The sequence below is a fragment of the Cynocephalus volans genome, chromosome 3, assembly GCF_027409185.1.
Source record: "Cynocephalus volans isolate mCynVol1 chromosome 3, mCynVol1.pri, whole genome shotgun sequence".
Classification (NCBI taxonomy): Eukaryota; Metazoa; Chordata; class Mammalia; order Dermoptera; family Cynocephalidae; genus Cynocephalus; species Cynocephalus volans.
The window spans coordinates 120,302,117-120,320,456 of NC_084462.1; the positions used below are offsets into that span (position 1 = coordinate 120,302,117).

At 35.3% G+C, this 18,340-nt stretch overlaps 1 protein-coding gene across 2 annotated transcripts in view; it reads left to right on the forward strand.

Annotated features, from left to right (window-relative positions):
- The first annotated feature begins 3,422 nt into the window (after positions 1-3,422).
- Positions 3,423-18,340, forward strand: part of BRMS1L (BRMS1 like transcriptional repressor) — a 37,932-nt gene continuing 23,014 nt past the window's right edge. For both annotated transcript variants that reach the window (XM_063090333.1, XM_063090334.1), the window contains exons 1-4: positions 3,423-3,692; positions 7,007-7,097; positions 10,330-10,457; positions 12,224-12,303. In XM_063090333.1, coding sequence (XP_062946403.1) covers positions 3,551-3,692; positions 7,007-7,097; positions 10,330-10,457; positions 12,224-12,303 — 441 coding nt within the window. In that variant the 5' untranslated portion in view covers positions 3,423-3,550. The remainder of the gene's footprint in view (positions 3,693-7,006; positions 7,098-10,329; positions 10,458-12,223; positions 12,304-18,340) is intronic.

An 18,340-nucleotide genomic window follows, 5' to 3' on the forward strand; every position in this document is an offset into this window, starting at 1 on the left:
TTAAAATATCAATAAAACCAATTAGAAAAAAAGTATACCCCAAAGAAGCTATGGGAGGAAAACTAGAAAGAAAATGTCAATATTACTTTATGCTTTGTACAAGAGCAAGCCCAGTAATGAAATGTAGTAGTATGGGATCATCTACATGAATACTAAGATGACCAAGAATTATGATAGGCATACCTTTGGAGAGAATGACACTGAGCCAGGAGCTAAAATGATGGGGATTGATCCTGGGGGTAAGTAGAGATACTGTGTGGCATATCCTGATAACAAGCTGGGAGTTTTTATGGAGGAGGGAGAGGATTATCTGGAAAGAACAAGCCCACACCTACTCCATGACAAGTCTCAATGGGAGGAGGGATACAAGAAACAGGGTCCTAAGTGAGAGCCATATTTCCTTTAGAAAAAGAGGAAGCTGAAGGGACAGTTCAGAGAAAAGGATGAAGATATAGGAGATTTTGCTGATGACTGACCATTTTTCTTACGATGAGTTCCAGAGGGCCCTCAATAAATGTGTAAATATGAATGGATTAATAAAAAGTGAAACTTAAAGTGTATCTGATGTGTGTGTAAGCCCTATGTAAAATGTAAAGTGCTCCATAAATGTAAGACATTATTACTACCTCTTTAGCTGCCTTTATTGAGGAAACTTCATTCTGCTGTCATAGTTTTCTTCATAATAATTTGTATTTTCTATATTGACAATATTCTTTTTTACCTCATTAACTTTTTTCCCTTACGGTTCCTCTTACGCTTCTTATACATCTTTTCTAAAATCTGTTTGGAAGAGGGGAAAGAAACTCTTCCCTTAGGCAAAATACTATCAGGGAACTCTAACTGCATAATCTCCTATTTTTCTGTCTGCCTTAAACACTAATTTAATGATGAATTAAAGAATTTTAAAGCTGGAAGAGAACTTAAAGATAACATAATGAGGCTGGCTGGTTAGCTCAGTTGGTTAGAGTGGTCTTATAACACCAAGGTCAAGGGTTCAGATCCCTGTACCAGCCAGCCCCCAACAAAAAACGTAAAGATAACATAATGCAACCATCTCATCTTACAACTGACCAGAGATTATGTGGTTTGCAAAACTTAATCAGCTAGTTTCTAGGAGAACCATGTCTAGAACCCATGCCTCCTCCTGTCCAACTTCCTTCTGTTTTTCCTTGAAGAGCAAGCAGAAACAGAAAGCACCACTTTCTAGAACAGCATTGTATGCCAGTCATTGCATGCAGGCTCTGATGTTAGACTACCCAAGTTCAAATGTTAAATCTGCTCCTCATTAGCTGTGTGACCTTGGCCAAGTATCTAACGGCTCTGTGCCTCAGTTTCCTTATATATAAAATGGAAGGCATAATAGTATCTACCTCATAGGGTTGTTATGAGGCTTAAATGAAGTAACATACTTAAAGCACATGACACTCCTTGGCACATAGTGACAAGAAATCTAAGCTATTGTTACTACTTAGTACAAACTCTGCTAGTTGATATAACAAAGATTAACAGAGGCCAGGGATTTTACCCACAGCTGTTTTTGTTTGATATGGAGTTTAAGAAAAACAAAACAAAGCAAAAAACCCCACTTGAGATAATATTTACAAATCTGGATATTCCACATAGAGATCTAAATTTCCGGTTTCTCTTGAAAATCGGTTTGACAGTCTTATGCCAGAATTCTCAGGTAGTAACAACTGGCTGGAGTGGAAAGCAGCTGCCCCCTTCAGTCCATACACTCACATAAAGTTTCATCTTTTAACTTTACTGCCTGACTACTGCATGCCTTTGAATTTGTATCCTAGACTAAGACAATTCCTGCTCTCAAGGAACTCGAAATCCAATAGGTGAGATACATTTGCTAAACAATTCATAATACAGTATGATAGAAACAAGTACAAAGTTGCAAAGTACAAATTACAGCAGTAGCCTGAAAGAACACAAGTGTGTCCTAAATGGTGGAGGTGCTGTTAGTGATGTGTGTGGTCAAGAAAGTGGCTTTGCAAAAGAAAAGGAAAGAAAGGGGGTTGCAAAGGGAATAGAATGTGCAAAGACACTGAGATGGGAAACAGCTTGTGTGTTTAGCAATTATAAGGAGTTTGGTTTTGGATAATATAGTGAGAAGGGGAGAAGTAGATTGACAGTAAGTAATAAAAGTCCCTTAATTTCGACTTTACATAGTAGGAGATATATAGCTCTTGAAATATTTTTTGTCATTAAATTACAAATCTGACTTTACTTATTTTTTGGCGGTTGACTGGTACAGGGATCTTAGCCCTTGACTTTGGTGTTATAACACCATGCTCTAACTACCTGAGCTAACTGGCCAGTTCTACAAATCTGACTTTAATGCAGTTATGCCTGGGTATTCTTACATTCTCCATCAAATGTCTTTGGATCTCGTGATTGAGGAAGAAATGCTGTACAGTCCACAATATTCTATGAAATATCTTTCAATAGCAAATTGCCACTTCAAGAAGCAGCCCTGCCTTTATAATGGGTAAAATAGAGTTTAAGATTTGTCTGCAAAGGAAGTGTTCTTATCTGTAAGATGGGGATAATAGTAGCACCTACCTCAGGGCTATTAAACTGAGAATTACACACAATATAACCCATGTAATGAGATTACCAAAATACCTGATATAGAGTTAAAGTGGTCAATTAATATGATTTATTATTATTATGATACTTATTGAGTCTTTGTTGTCTATGTACCCTGTCTTTGAGAAAACTGAAGTTAAATTAAGGCTGGTAGCATCTTCCGGCTGCATTTGGCAAAAAATGAATGCAAAAGTACAAGATTGAAAATGCCAAGATAAAACTTCCTTCCCTTCTGTATTACTGATTGCAAAAGTTTCAGGAACTTAAAGATTTTTGTGTAACATAGAAAGTGCAAGTAATCGTCTACCGTTACTAATTCAATATAATAGTTTATTAGCGGTATTAAAAGTACAGTACTTAGGTAAAAGAGAGTTCTCAAGCTCCCCGGGCTCAAAGCGCAGGCAAAGACCCTTTCAGGCAAAAGACCTTTTCACATCTGACAGTAACATCTTGGGTAGCCAAGGCAGGTCAGACAATCACTTGGCGGGAAAAGAATAAATACAGACCAAATTCGCGCAATCTGTTTCTGTTTAGTTTATAAACTGAGAACGAGTGTGTCAGGTTTTGTGCCTTGTGGGACTTGAAGTCCAGAAGGAAGAAGAGATCCTGCCTGCTGAGGCATAGAGGCCGGTGGCCTCTGCGGGTCTGAGCACTAAGGACTACAACTCCCGACACACACCGGAAGGCCGTGCCGTGATTACGGGCAACCAACCATGCCCGAGCACGGCAAGCCCCGCCCTCCGGCTCGGTAGAAGACCTCCACCAATGGCAGAGCTCCCAGCGCAGGCTCTGCGGGTTAGGTTGTGAGGCCCGGGCAGGGGGAGGGGAGGAGCAGAGGGGGTCGAGAGCAGGCTCGGCCGCTGGGTGGGTCGGGGCGTTCCGCGCGCCCTTCACTGAAGTGGCGGTGGCCGGGCTGGGCGCCGGGTGTGGGAAGCGACGGCGCGGCTGGAAAATGCCGGTCCATTCCCGAGGGGATAAGAAGGAGACCAACCATCATGATGAAATGGAGGTGGACTACGCCGAAAACGAGGGGAGCAGTTCTGAGGACGAGGACACGGAGAGCTCGTCGGTCTCCGAGGATGGAGATAGCTCAGGTGCGCGACTCAGTGGGCATGGGACCCGGGGTCCTCGCGCCCGGCGCTCGACAGGCCGCTCTCCGCACGTCAGGCAGCTGCGTCCTGCTGGGAGAGCGGGGAGGAGAAAGAGGGAAGGGGCGGAGACTGGCTCCCTGCCCTCTGCTGCACCCGGACTGGTCTCGGGGAGCTGCCGGCTCCAAGCGGGTCCTCTCGGCGGGGCTGGCGCGGGCCTGGGCTCGCCCAGCTCCGGGACATGGTGCCGTCCTGCTCAGGGTGGTGCCAGCCCTTGGGACATCCCGGCAGTGCCCCGGGGCTACAAACCCAGGCTGTGAACACCCCGCAGCTTGTCTGGGAGACCCAGAAAACGCCTCCTCTCCGCAGACCACAGACCTCTTTCCTTATTTTTTCCACTTTGCAACTCTTACTTCTCAGCGTGGGTGGGTTGTCAGGGGCGAAGGTAGATTTCTATCGGTCCCTGGTTGGCTTAGAACTAACTAACCTCAGCTTCCAAGTCAGCCCGTCAGTCAGCACTTTACATCAGTGCTCTTTCGGAGGCTAACTTGGGAGCTGTCCCGTTTATAGTAAGTATCTCCCTGAAGTTTTCAAAACTGAGAGGAAGGGAACTAACATCAGGGGTGATTTGGGATTTTCATGTGCTTATAAATCGGTCGATTTTTGACAGCGTTGAAATTCTCCAAATCTATTCTTCCCTTAGGTCTTTTCTAACTTTGAGTTGGTTCAGATTTTTTTCTTTTTTGGGGGGGGGGCGAGTAGGAGTGGGGAGTGGGGAGGGCAGATTAACACCACAAATACATTTTGCAAACTTTTTTTTTTTTTTTTTTTTTTTTTTTTGTCGTTTTTTCGTGACCGGCACTCAGCCAGTGAGTGCACGGGTCAGTCCTATATAGGATCCGAACCCGTGGCGGGAGCGTCGCCGCGCTCCCAGCGCAGCACTCTACCAAGTGCGCCACGGGCTCGGCCCATTTTGCAAACTTTTAGGACGGGTTCTTCAAATGTAAATGGATTGGTGGTTATTTGGATTCTTTTCTTTCTGTTCATATGATGGGGATGAGACTTACTTCTTTGGCTTGGCCTGATTTTGGCCATGTAAAGGAAGCGTTGGTGACAGATCAATGACAGTCTATTATTACCCACTCCCATGCCCTCTTTTCAGGTGTCCCGTTCAAAGCAAATCTCCATGGAAGGGTGTAATTTTAATCAGTAAATCAGCCGTCCAAAAATAAATGTTTATGAGTAACTTCTTTGTGCAGCACTGGGTGCTACTCAGTATGAGGTATAAATAAATAGTTATGATCTGTTCTCAATTAAAGAGCTGTCATAAGTTACTACTTGATTAAATTGCCAGATGAATGCTTAACTATAAACAATGCTGTAGAAATTCAGAGACAGAAGAACTCTTTTCAGAATTGGGTTGTCCGCAAAAAGCTAGTTGAATAAAGTGGGATTACCTTAATATCTTGAAGAATGAGTAGAATTTGGATTGGGGTGGTAATGGTTGGGTGTTCCTATAGGGGAAGGAATGTAAAAAAAAAAAAAAGTGCAAAGGCCAGAGCTTAAGGCCTATTCAAAAGAGCAAGGGTTGGGAGAAGGACTTGAGCTAGGAAAGGAAAAGGAAAATATAGATGTGAAAGATTTCAAAGAAAGCCCAAAACACGATTAATGAATGCAAGTTTAGGAATGAAGGTAAGAGAAAAACCCAGATACAAGGACAATGGTGGTAGCATCAACAGAAATATAAAAGTAAAATATTTGAGATTGGGCTGGCTGATTAGCTCAGTTGGTTAGTGTGTGGTGCTGATACCACCAAGGTCCAGGGTTCGATCCCTGTACTGGCCAGCCGTCAAACGTGGCAAAACAAGAAAAGATTTAAGATGGAAGTTAGAATATTTTACACATGTTGTTTTTGAAGTGATGGTGGACTATTTAAGTAAGAATGGACACTGACAGATGGAAATGTGGCATTGGAACCTGCCTGAGATGGGAAGAATAATTTGGAAGTCATCTATCTAACCACGAAAGTAGGTGAAACTTCAAAAGTGGGGATTATAGAGAAAGAAGAACGTCTACACTGTATTTGTATACATTTCCTAGATCTGTAAAGCATTTATCTTCAAGTGTTCTTTGCTTTTTTGATGGGAGCTAGGATCTCACAAAATTGCATCTATTTGTTTAAATTCTCCCCCTAGAATTTTAATGGTGACTACTTTGATTTTTAATTTGTTTTTATTATATCCCAGAAAATAATGGATAACTTAATTTGGAAAGAATTTAATAAAAATATGAACTACAAGTCAAATTTTTAAAGTGCAAAGAAATTATTTAAATACATCTTGCAGTTTTGCCTCTTGTAAAAGCATCTCTATTCTACCATTATGTCTTGCATGTTAAACTTCCATAGTTTTATTCTTCTCAGACCTTGGTACTGAGTAGATCCTAAGGCTACAGAAAAATCTCTGATTTCCAGAGAACTTGGGGAGTGAGTCATCTTGAGGGACCAAATTTTAAATAGCCAAGGAGTCAGAAATATTTTTAATATGTTTAGAAAATTTTAAAAAATGAATCACATACTTCCTTGCTCTATGAAAATAACCAAACATAATTTAACTCTTTCTCATAGTTTGACCTTTATTTGATGAAGATCAAGATGCAGATCATTTTGCGCTTCAGTTATTTTGATGTGTTGAATATATGTGATGTAAAAATAGAAGATGTGGAATATAGGACAGACCTGGTAATTAACAGTTGCTTTCCTTAAAAAGTTTGCTTGTTTTTCTCCTCGTTTGCTTCTTTCTCACTAACTGACAGTAATTTAGGGAGTGGGAACAATGGGAGCATGAGAGTGGCAGACCAAGATATCCTGTGGAAAACATAATGAGATTAGTTGTCTTTTTTATGCGATGGGCAAATCAGTCACGTGAGCAGTTCTGAAAGAAGAATTTCAAGTGTTTTTGAGCAATGTTAACCTTTATAAGGACACAAACATTTTGGTGCTAAGTTCTGGTGAGCTGGTAGAAAACAAGCCAAGAGTGGGTTAATCACTTTATAGTCATAGCTTATAGTCAGTCTTTTAAAATTATTTAAAAATGGATAAAAATAAGAGGGTCTAGAGACTGCTAGAGTTTTAACTTTTATTTGTATTTTAATTGCATTCTGTCGTAGAAATTATTTTAGATGTTTTTTATTTTCTCTTAAGGCTTAATATAGGCCTTACACATCCAACTTCATATTACAGTTTTTTTTCTATTTAACATTTAGATATATTTGAAATATAAAATTAATTTTATCTTTGATATTTGCCTTTTTATTAACAGAAATGGACGATGAAGATTGTGAAAGAAGAAGAATGGAATGTTTAGATGAAATGTCCAATCTTGAAAAACAGTTTACCGATCTCAAAGATCAGTAAGTAGTAACTTTAGAAGGTCATTGTCACTGAATCTCCACTGTGTCACATTTATATTGGCACAAGAGCAATTACATTCAGTCCCAACTATTTTCCCTTTTGTATTTTATGGGACTGACTGATCTGAAAGAGGCTTCAACTATTAGGAGATCAAATGTCCTTAACACAAAGAAATTATTATGTTTTGTAATGATGAATAGGCTAATTATCCTAATCTGATCATCACACACTGTACACAGGTATTGATATTCAACTCTGTACCCCACAAATATGTATAATCAACTACATATCAATAAAAAAAAAGTTTAAAAAACATCTTAAAGGAGAACTTTCACTTTGGAACTTGCTGGCATGGTCACAGGGCATAGCTACATACTGGGGACGTAAATGAAAGAGAGAAACTTCTGAGAATATAGACACCTTAATTTATTCAGAAGCTGACTCTTCAGTTTATAAATTATTCATAATTTTGCTGCTTATTCTTTTTCTTCTACTTCCCTAGGAAGACCGAAATAAGAGATGAAAACCCATTTACTATATCTGGAATTGCCAGACTAAAATGGGACAAATTTGTTTACAATATGAATCCTGCTGTTTATGCCATTTCTCATCTTAATTTTCATTGGTATTAGAGATGAATGTATAGATAATGTTCCATGCTAGTGCAACAAATTAATATAAGTAATCCAAAGTAATCTAAAATTTAAAATTTTGACTTTAGAAAAAAAAATTATACCAAGTTTTTCAAAGATTTATATTACTAATTTTAAATTAAAATTAATTTAGATCCCCAAAGATTCTATTATTTGGTCAGTGTGGAGAGTTCATTCAGGATCATTCTGGAAAAGAGGAAGCAAATTTGTGTTTTTATATTTTAGCACAAGTAATTGATGATTCAATAATACTTATACAATGAATTATGATTTACCTATTGAGCTTTTAAAGTGTATTTTATGGTTATCCAAGAAATGAAAAGTACTGTTAAGTTCTAGTATAATGTATTACGTAGGGAACTTTGCCACTAGTTGGTCATGAGGCCTGATCTTGTTCATCTTGGGGCTGGCAGTTGCCTTGATTTTTGCTCTGTCATGGCTCACTACCACCATCAGCCAGTTCCCCCTACCAGCTTCATTCATCTCTGAAAGTATTAAAAGTAGACCCATGACCACTATTTCATAAAGTTCTTTCTTAAGGGATTGGTGTTCAGAAAGATGTTTCACAAAAAATTAATCTTTGTATCTGGTTTATAATCACCTCTTTTTCCTCTTGCCCCAATTGCCTTGTTTGTTTTTTTTATCCTATTGTATCATGTATCTCTGTAAACTGTCTCAAATACTCTTTAGAAAAGGTGGAAAATATGATAATAATAAAATAATAATAATTATCCTGCTTCTCCTGTTCTAATACCACAGGGCACAGTAGCACTCCCTTCATAAGGCAGAAAACCCACCATTTGCATTTTCTATAGTGGTGGAAGGTGAGTTCTTCCACCTTCTTCAAAAGATAGAGGAATTTATACCATCCAAATTTCCATTTGTTTTAGTATTTGACATCTAACATTTGTAAATATTGTTATGGTTGCTGCTGAGGGACTCATGATCCTTGCCTTTGATGTGTTTATACTTGAATCCCAAGGTTATAGAAATTTTACTGATTTTTAGGAATCTATTCTTTTAAAAGGTTAGTTAATTGAATATTATTAATTCATATACCCTCTTCATTCAAGATGCTGGTTCATAAATTCAGTCTATCTTATCAATATTTTGTATATATTTGATATTTTTTAGGTATAGTTATGCTTTGTATCAAATTTTTTAGCATTTTGTCTAATGTTGTGTTATAATTTAAAACAATATTAGTAACATGTTGTACTTTTCTGACTTTATACATTTGTTTATCATTGTTTCTTGAATTTTAGAAAAATTTAGCCCAGACAAGAACAATGTATTATTTTGGCAGTTAATGCGGATAATTTTTTCCTCTTTTGTTTAAAAAAAATTATTACATTAACATTCAAACTTGCTTTGCTCCTTAAGAATCATTATATAATTCTCTTATGCTAATTATAATGATCAATTATAATCAATAAATATTGATTGTCTTTATTGTATTGGTTTATATTTTCGGGAGGAAAGAGTAGAATTTTATATGAAAGCTAGATACCATGATGTTTTCAAAAGCCAATAGCTAGTTATACTAACACCTACAAGCAAGTCAGTGGTTTCTTTTGGAAGTTACTGCGTACCAAACTTCTGACATATTAGGACGTATTCACCTATAATAAAAGTTAGAAATGGTGAAAAAAAAAATTACAAAATGGTCTTAAATTGTTAATATGCTTTGATCTTTTTTCAGACATCCTTAAAATGCCATAAAACCAGGATTAGAAGTGCCTTTCATTAGGATGACAATATTAACCTTTTTTGTTAAAAAGAGTTAGTTCTATCCTGCAGGATTATTGCTAAAAATAAATACTGAGATGTCTCACATACTCTATCTTAGGTAATCAAACAAAACGTATTAGTGTGACAGCTGGTAAGTTAGAGTATCTGTAAGTAGTCTTATAAATAGGGGCAACAGAGACTTCCTGCCCCATTTTTCATTTCCTCGTTCATTGAGCAACTCACTTTGTTATAGGTTCTTCATTTGCAGTTGAGACAAACTGCATATGCCACATCACAGGTTCTGTAGCCATTGGTGTTACCTTCATCATTCTACTTCCTCTTTGTTCTTTTAAAAAATTAAGTAGGCTGAATATTGTAACACTGACTCCTTTTCAGGAGAGGTGAAGAGAGGCCAGGGAATTATTTATTTTGTTTACTGGTGATGCCTATATCTAACCTATTCAAAATGATTTCTTTGTTGTTGTTGTTTTTTTAACTCGGTGTTTAAATGACCTTTTCTCTTAGAATTGATTTATTGTTCTGCAGTTAAAACAAAACAAAAAAAAATGAGAGTGCCAAAAAGTAGTTATTTCAGTTGTATCTTTTGTATTGTGAATTAACCATTAAAAAGTGACACTGATTTAAAAAAATAGACAGGTGTCTATTTTGTGTTTATGTGCATGAAGTCAAATATAACAAAGTTCTCCAGTTGAGGTCAAGGAAAAAATACATTTGACAGATTGTTAGAATATGAATGATATTAGGAAGAAATAATATAAAGAAATGGCAGATTGTTAGCCTTTTTTGGGAATTTTTAAATTAATTTCTTAATTTTTGCTTTATTAAGACTTTATAAAGAACGATTAAGTCAGGTGGATGCAAAACTACAAGAAGTCATAGCTGGAAAAGCACCAGAATATTTGGAACCACTGGCAACTTTACAGGAAAATATGCAAATTCGTACAAAGGTAGCAGGTAGGAAAGTGAAACATCTTTTCCATATAGTAGAATATAAATTCTTCAGTAGCTTTAAAGGTGTTTATCAAGTAAGTGTTGTTGATGGAATTACAAATATATTTACATTGACCAGAGTATCTCTCTATCAGTTAGCCCACAGTTATTTATTAAATGCCTCTTGCTTTTCTTGGTTGCTGTGGGGAATTAAAAATAGAAAAAAAGCCCTCAAGTTGCTCACAATGTCGTTGAGAATATACTTCCACATGTGGTGAAACAATTAGGAACTATGATACCTTTATTAAGTGATACTGTTACTGTCACAATTTAATTCCCTATTAGATGAATTAAGGTTGAGTTTAAGGACTCTTGGTATTTTTCATCTGTAAGAATAATAAGGATTTCTTTTTATTTATAAAAAGCATTTAAAATTTTTTTGATCAGGATAATATAGAACAGGGAATTAGCCTTCAGCCGGATAATTTAATGATACTTTTTAATTTTGATAACTTTGGTTACTCATTTGTGGCTATAAATATATTTGTATGGTTAAACTTCAGTCTTCTGTTTGTAACTGGGATCCAGCCTCAGTCCTGTGTCTTAGTACTCATAATCAAGGTATGTATCTACTTAAAGATGACTTACGATTTTTCATGATCAAACTAAAAATTGAACTTTAATTAAGAGATTGTAATTGTTTTTCTTTTTTAGAACACTAATTGATCCTTATATACCTGTTAAGTAATACCTAAGGCATTGTTGATAACGAGTTCTTTTTGTACAAAATTCACCTTAAACCAAATTTTATTCTTGAGTGCTTAGTATTGAATATGTAGGTGATATGATACTTAACCTGCTGTCTTTGCATATTGACATAGCATACCTTTAAAAGTAAAAATGTCTGTAATTTTCTTTGACGTTCTTTTAGACTAAATGTATGATAAGGAAATATTACTTGAGCCAATTATTTACTCTTCTACTCTGTGGCCTCCTTTACTTGTTGATTTTGCAAAGAGTAGTGTGTGTGAATGTGTTGCTAAGGGCATAGTTCCAGATATCTGTCCCCTGCCTTTACTATACAAGGAGAGATAATTACATTTGTAGGACCATCTGTGGCATAGAGTTTAGTATACACATCGAGAGCTCTTTGCTTGCCATTTTTGTGGTGGCATATTTGCATGGCTATGTTGCCTATTTTATACTATTGTCTTGTTACCTCTAAGTTAAACTTTCTTGGGCATCTTCCTCTAGGTAAAGCCCCATCAGGAGTACTCAGAACATCACAGATTTTGTTATATCAGCTTATACATTATGTCCTCTTGGAAGCTTGGACTCTGAAAATAAATAATAGTTAAAAAATAGTAGTTTTGATGGGGTATACTATCCATTTGTTACTCTGAGTGTATATGATCGATGAAACCAGAGTTTATTGTCTCTCTGTTTCTATTTGAGAAACCTGAGAGATTGTTTTTCATAGGAAAAGGGTTTTTATTTTCATTTTGATCATTTTCTATCAAATATTTAGTAGTATTCTTTAGAAGAATGGGGTAAGAACAAAAATTAGCAGTGTGGTTTCTTTGTGCCTCTTAAATTCAGTATTCTGTCTCCTTTTGTATATATTTTAAATGAGCCTTTTTATTTTTAATTTTTAAATATAAAGTTAGAGTCACTCATCAATTTCTTCTTGATTTATCTTATAAAATATGATGAGGACAGAATTCCTGTAGGGAAGTGATAATGAAACTCTTTATTGCTAACGTAATCAGAGTAATTGTGTTTGGTTGCAGGAATCTATAGAGAGCTCTGCTTAGAATCTGTAAAGAACAAATATGAATGTGAAATTCAAGCTTCTCGCCAGCATTGTGAGGTACTGTCATTTTGCTTATCTTTTAAGCTAATTTCATCTCTTTAAGCCTTTTCTGAGTGTAGTACTTAAAAAGTCAATAAAATAAGTAAAACAAAATTAAATAGTACTTTAGCTCATCACTTGTGTGTGATTTTTAAAAAAATACAGTTGAAATACACTGGAAGCTGTACTAGAAATAGGACACAAAGAAAGGACCATAGAAAAGAATTTAGATCATTGTAGAAGATTTGCAACTGTTACTTTAAAAGGACTTTGTAATGATTATGTCATCTGGCATCACTGAAAATGTTAGTATAATTAGTATGATATGGAAGTTTAGACTCAAAAAATATATACCCAGTGGTGCAGTTAGAGTGTTGGGCTGTGGAACTAATTTCTGTATAGACCTATTTCCACTTCTTAGGGCAGAATTCTTTATTTACAGGGAAAAAATAGATATATTTTTCTATATGTTTTGTTTATTTTGAATAGTGTTTGAAAAATGTAGTGCTAATTTTGCAGATGACTTTTCATAAAAAGTCTAGATAAGATCATAACTATACTGGTAGAAATAAGAGGACAAGTTCAATAATGATTCACTTTAATACACCGTACACTAAGAGTAGATAAGTATGAATGCTGAGGTTTGTCATTCCCTTTTCTTGATTACAACTGAGATTGAACATCTTTTTGATGTTTACTGGCTGCTTGGATTTTCTTTCCTAAGAAGTGCCTATTTATTATGTCTTTCACCTTTGTGCTGGGCTCTTTGTCTTTTCCTCATTTACTATAGAAGTTCCTTATGTGTTCTGAATGCAAATGCCTGGCTGGTTATATGCTTTGCAAATATTTTTATGCATGCAGTGGGATCTTTTCCCTTTTTTTGATGTCTTGATGCACTGAAGTTTTACATTTTAATGTAGTTGAATTTATCATCTTTCCTTTATGGTATGTGCTTTTTGTATCTTCTCCATTTTGAGGTAAAAGGATGTATTTTCCTTTAAAAGTTGAAAGTTTACTTTTAAAATTTAGATCGCTAAGCTACCTTTAATTAATTTTTGTGTACAGTATAAAATATGGTTCTAATTTTATTTTTATTTATTACATACCTTTTTTTCCCCCACAAATCAGCAATTCCATCTCTGTTATTTATCAAATGTTCATATATGTGCTGGCTTGTGTCTAACTTTTTTCCTCCTTTACATTGGTCTGTTTGACTTTCTGCACCAGCATCACAATATCTTTTTCTATAGCTTTCAGTCTAGTAAGTCTTTTTTTTTGGCGGCTGGCTTATAAGGAGGTCCAAACCCTAGACTTCGGTGTTCTCTGCACCTCGTTCTCTGAAGTGAGCTAACTTGCCAGCCTGTTAGTCTAATAAATCTTGATAACTCAATAACTTCAATAACTTGATACTCTTACCTTGCTCTTTTTCTTCTTACAATTGTTGTTATTGTTCAAATTTTTTCTTAAGTAACTTTTTTTTTTTTTTTTTTTTTGCGACTCACCTATATGGGGATCTGAACCCTTGACCATGGTGTTACAACACCATGCTTAACCAACTGAGCTAACCGGCCAGCACAGTAACAACTTTTAAAAAAATTACTTTTTGTTTTTTGCTGCCATATAGAAAAGTAATTTTGTGTATTGATATTATATCTAACAACCTTACCTACCTCTCTTCTTAATTCTGATAATTTGGTTGCAGATTCTCTTAGATTTTCCATGAAGATGGTAATGTCATTTGTGAATAACAGCAGTTTGTTTTTCCCATTTTGTGCTTCCTCTTATTTATTTTACTTGTCTTAATGGCACTGATAGGACCTCTAGTACAACTTGGGATAGAAGCAGTGAAAGCAGACATCATTGTTGTACTCGATCTTAAGGAAATGCTTCTAACAGTTTTCCAAGTATGATATTTTCTTTTGGATTTGGGTAAATACTCTTTATTGAGTTATGGAAATTTCCTGTTTTTTAAGAATTTTTACCATGAATAGTTGTTAGATTTTATTAAATGCTTTGTCTGCATCTATCGAGTTAGTCCTGGTTTTTTGCTCTTGCTATATTAATGTGTTGACTTCAGTTATCAACGTATTCCCTAACGTTAAACCATCCTTAGACTTTTGGACTGATTCTTTTTTTTCTGCATTGCCAGAGTCAATTTGCTAATATTTTATTTAGAAGTTTCATTTCCATGTTTACAAGTGAGATTTAATTTTCAGTTCTCATACTGTCTTTGTTTTGATTTCAAGATTCATAAAATGAGTTAGGAATAGCCCATATTTTCTTTTCCATAGAATAGTATATTTAAGATTGCAGCAGTTAGTTCCATGAGTGTTTAGTACATGTTGTCTTTATGACATGTTTTTTGACAGTCTCACACTCATAGAGAAGTGGCAAGAAGGTACAAAGAACTCTTTTTGTTGAACCATTTGAGAATGAGTTGACAATATGATGCACCATCACCCCTGAATTGTTTAATATATATTTCAAACAAATGAAGAACATTCTCTTAGCATAACCACAGTACATTCATCAAAATCAGGAAATGTGCATTGCTATTTTGCTACCATCTAATCCTCAGACTCCACTCAAGTTTTAGTGGTTGTCCCAATAGCACTGTTTGTAGCAAAGAGATCTAGTTCAGGATCACATGTTGTCTTTGTCACTGCATTTAGTTGTCATGACTTTTTAGGCTCCTTTAATGTGGAATAATTCCTAAGTCTTTCCTTGACTTTCATGAGCTTTACATTTTTGGAAATTTCAGGCCAATTATTTTGTAGAGTATTGCTCAGTTTTGTGTTGGTCTACTCTTTCTTCATGATTTGACTCAGGTTTTGCATTGTTGGCAGAAATATCACAGCAGTGATGCTGTGTTCTTAATGAATTCTGTCAGGCAGCACACAATTTTGGTATGTACCATTATTTGCAATGTGTACTTTGATCACTTGATTTAAGTGGTGGTTTTCAGTTTTCTTCAGGTAAACTTACTTTTTTCCTATTGTGATAAATATTTTGAGGAGAAATGCTTTGAAACTATGCAAACATCTCATTCTTCGTAACACTTTCAATTAACTAATTAATTAATATAAATATGGACTCTTTGTTTCCTTACACATTTTTTGTCTACTTCATTTTCCAGTTATTGAGGGAAATGTATCTATGTGTTGGTAGATTTGTTGATATATCCTTGTATTTCTTCTTTTTTTTTTTTAATTGTTTTTCTTCTTATTTCCTAAAAAAACCTACATACCATTTTCTTCAAAATAGTAAAGTCTTTCATCACTTGAGATTTGGAGACCAAAGGTGCTAATGATGAGATGCCCCAACATGCATGTTTATAGTCTCAGATGCCTTTGATCAGAAAGGATGGTGGTGAATGCTTGTAATTCCAGGGTTCCTGCTGAAACTTCTCTCTCACAGCTCTTCTTCTTCATAGTAGTAAGAACACTTAACATGAGATCTACCCTCTTAACAAATTTTTAAGTGTACAATACAGTATTTTTAACCACAGGTACTGTTGTACAGCAGATCTCTACAACTTAATCAACTTGCATAAGTGGAACTGCATCCCAGTTGAATATCAACTCCCCATTTCCTCCTCCCTGGCTACCACCATTCTGCTCTCTGCTTCTGTGTGTTTGACTGGTTTATATACTTCATATAAGTGGTATCGTGCAGTATTTGTTATTCTCTGACTAGCTTATTACTTAACATAAGTCCTCAAGTTTCACCCATGTTGTTGTAAATGACAATATTTCCTTATTTAAGGCTGAATAATATTCCATTGTATGTGTATACCACATTTTCTTTACCCATTCATCTGTCAATGAACATTTGGGTTGTTCTCATATCTTGGCTATTGTCAATAGTGTTGCAATGAATGTGGGAGTACAAATACCTCTTCAAGATCCTGATTTCATTTCTTTTAGATAAATATCCAGGAGTGGGATTGCTCAATCATATGGTATTTCTATTTTTAATTTTTTTTGGAAATTCCTTATGGTTTCCTTTTTAAAAAATAATTTATATTAGCTGGCCAGTTAGCTTAGTTGGTTGGACTGCAGTGTTGTAACACCAAGGTCAGGGGTTCAGATCCCATTACTGCCAGCATAAAAAAAATCTATATATCTATATATATATCTATATATATAATAACTGTAGTCACCCTGCAGTGCCATAGAACACTAGAAGAACTTATTTCTCCTATGTAGCTATAATCTCGTATCCATTGACTAATTTCTCCCTATCCTTCCTTCCCCCTATTCTTCTCAGTATTATACTGTTTTGATTGCTGTAGCTTTGTAATATATTTTGAAATGAGGTAGAGTGATGCCTCCCGCTGTGTTTTTGCTCAAGATTATTTTGGCTGTTCTGAGTCATTTGTGGTTCCATGTGAATTTGAGGATTGTTTTTTCTGTCTGTAAAATGTGCCATTTGGATTTTGATAGGGATTGCATTGAATCCCTATGAATCACTTTTGGTAGTATGGACATTTTAACAATATTGTCTCTAATCCATAAACTTGAATGTCTTTCCATTTATCTGTATATTCTTTAGTTTCTTTTATCAATGTTTGTAGTTTTCAATGTGCAAGTATTTCACCTCCTTATTTAAGTTTATTCCTAATTATTTTATTCTTTTTGTTGCTGTAAATGGTATTGTTTTCTTAATTTCCAGTGTCTTCTTGTATTTCTATCAGTTTTTGCTTTATAGATACATATATATAGAGAGGGGGGGTATATTACCAGACTCACACATTTTAGAATTTTTATACCCTTCTAATAAATGTAATTTTTAGCCTTTTTTAATGCTGTTTTTTTCTCTTTAACAATGACTTTTGCCTTAAAGTCTATTTGGTCTAATAATTAAAGCACCTAACTTAGTTTTTTTTTTTTTGGCCTGGCATTTGCCTGATAAAATTTTTTTTCTTCTTTTTTTTCTAACTTTTTTTCTGGCCTTATATTTTATGTATGTTGCTTTTTTAAAATAGCATATTCCTTGATTTTAAAAAAATTCTTTCTAACTATCTGTGTCTTTTAAGTGGTAAATTTAATCCAATTACATTTACAGTGACTATTTTGATATTTAATACTAATGTATTTTATATTTTCTATTTGTTCTGACTTGTCCTTTTTATTCTTTCCTGACATTTTGTGGAGGGTGATTTATTGTGTTTTATTTAATTTTTTTTTTACTATATAGGATTCAAACCTGTGGCCTTGGTGTTATGAGCACCGCACTCTCCCACGGGCCAGCCCAGATTTATTGAGTTTTACACGGTGCTGATAACACCAACGTCCAGGGTTTGATCCTTATACTGGCCAACTGCAAAAGAAAAAAGAAAAAAAAAAAAATTACATCATGAAGTTGTACCTACTGTTTTTATTATTTTAGTGATTACCCCCATATCTTTCATTTCTGTTATTTAAATGATTGCCTTAAGTTTTTTCAGCATGCATATCTACATTAGTAGGATCTAAAAATTAATCATTAACTCTGCTTTCCTTCTGACTATGAAGGACCTTAGAACCCTCTAACTCCAGTTATTCCCTCATTCCCTCCCAAATTACAAGTTATAGTTGTTCAATATTTTAGTTCCATCTTGCTTTTTAATCCTTCAGATGAGACATTATTTTGGTCTCGTAGAGTTATTTCTTCATAGGTGTATCTGCATTTCACTAGTTTCTTGCTTACTGATTTTGAGTTACAACCATTCCTTGCAGGTTCATTTTTACTTCTTGAAGGCATCCTTTCACTAAGAGTCTCTTACTGAAAACTGAGTTTTTATTTGTCCAAAAATAGCTTTATTTGAAATAATTCTTGAAGGGCAGTCTAAAGGGTATAACATTCTAGGATGACAGTTATTTTCTCTTAAAATTTTTAGATTTTACTTTCCACAGTCTGTGCTTAAGAATGAATCTGCAAACATTTGTCCCTGCCCCACTGTACTGAGGGCTTTTAACCTCTTTTCTTTGTTGTTCTTCAGTTTCTGTATTGTATTTCTCCTCGTAGATTATTTTTATCCCTCCTGACTTGGATTTGTTGTGCTTTCTGAATT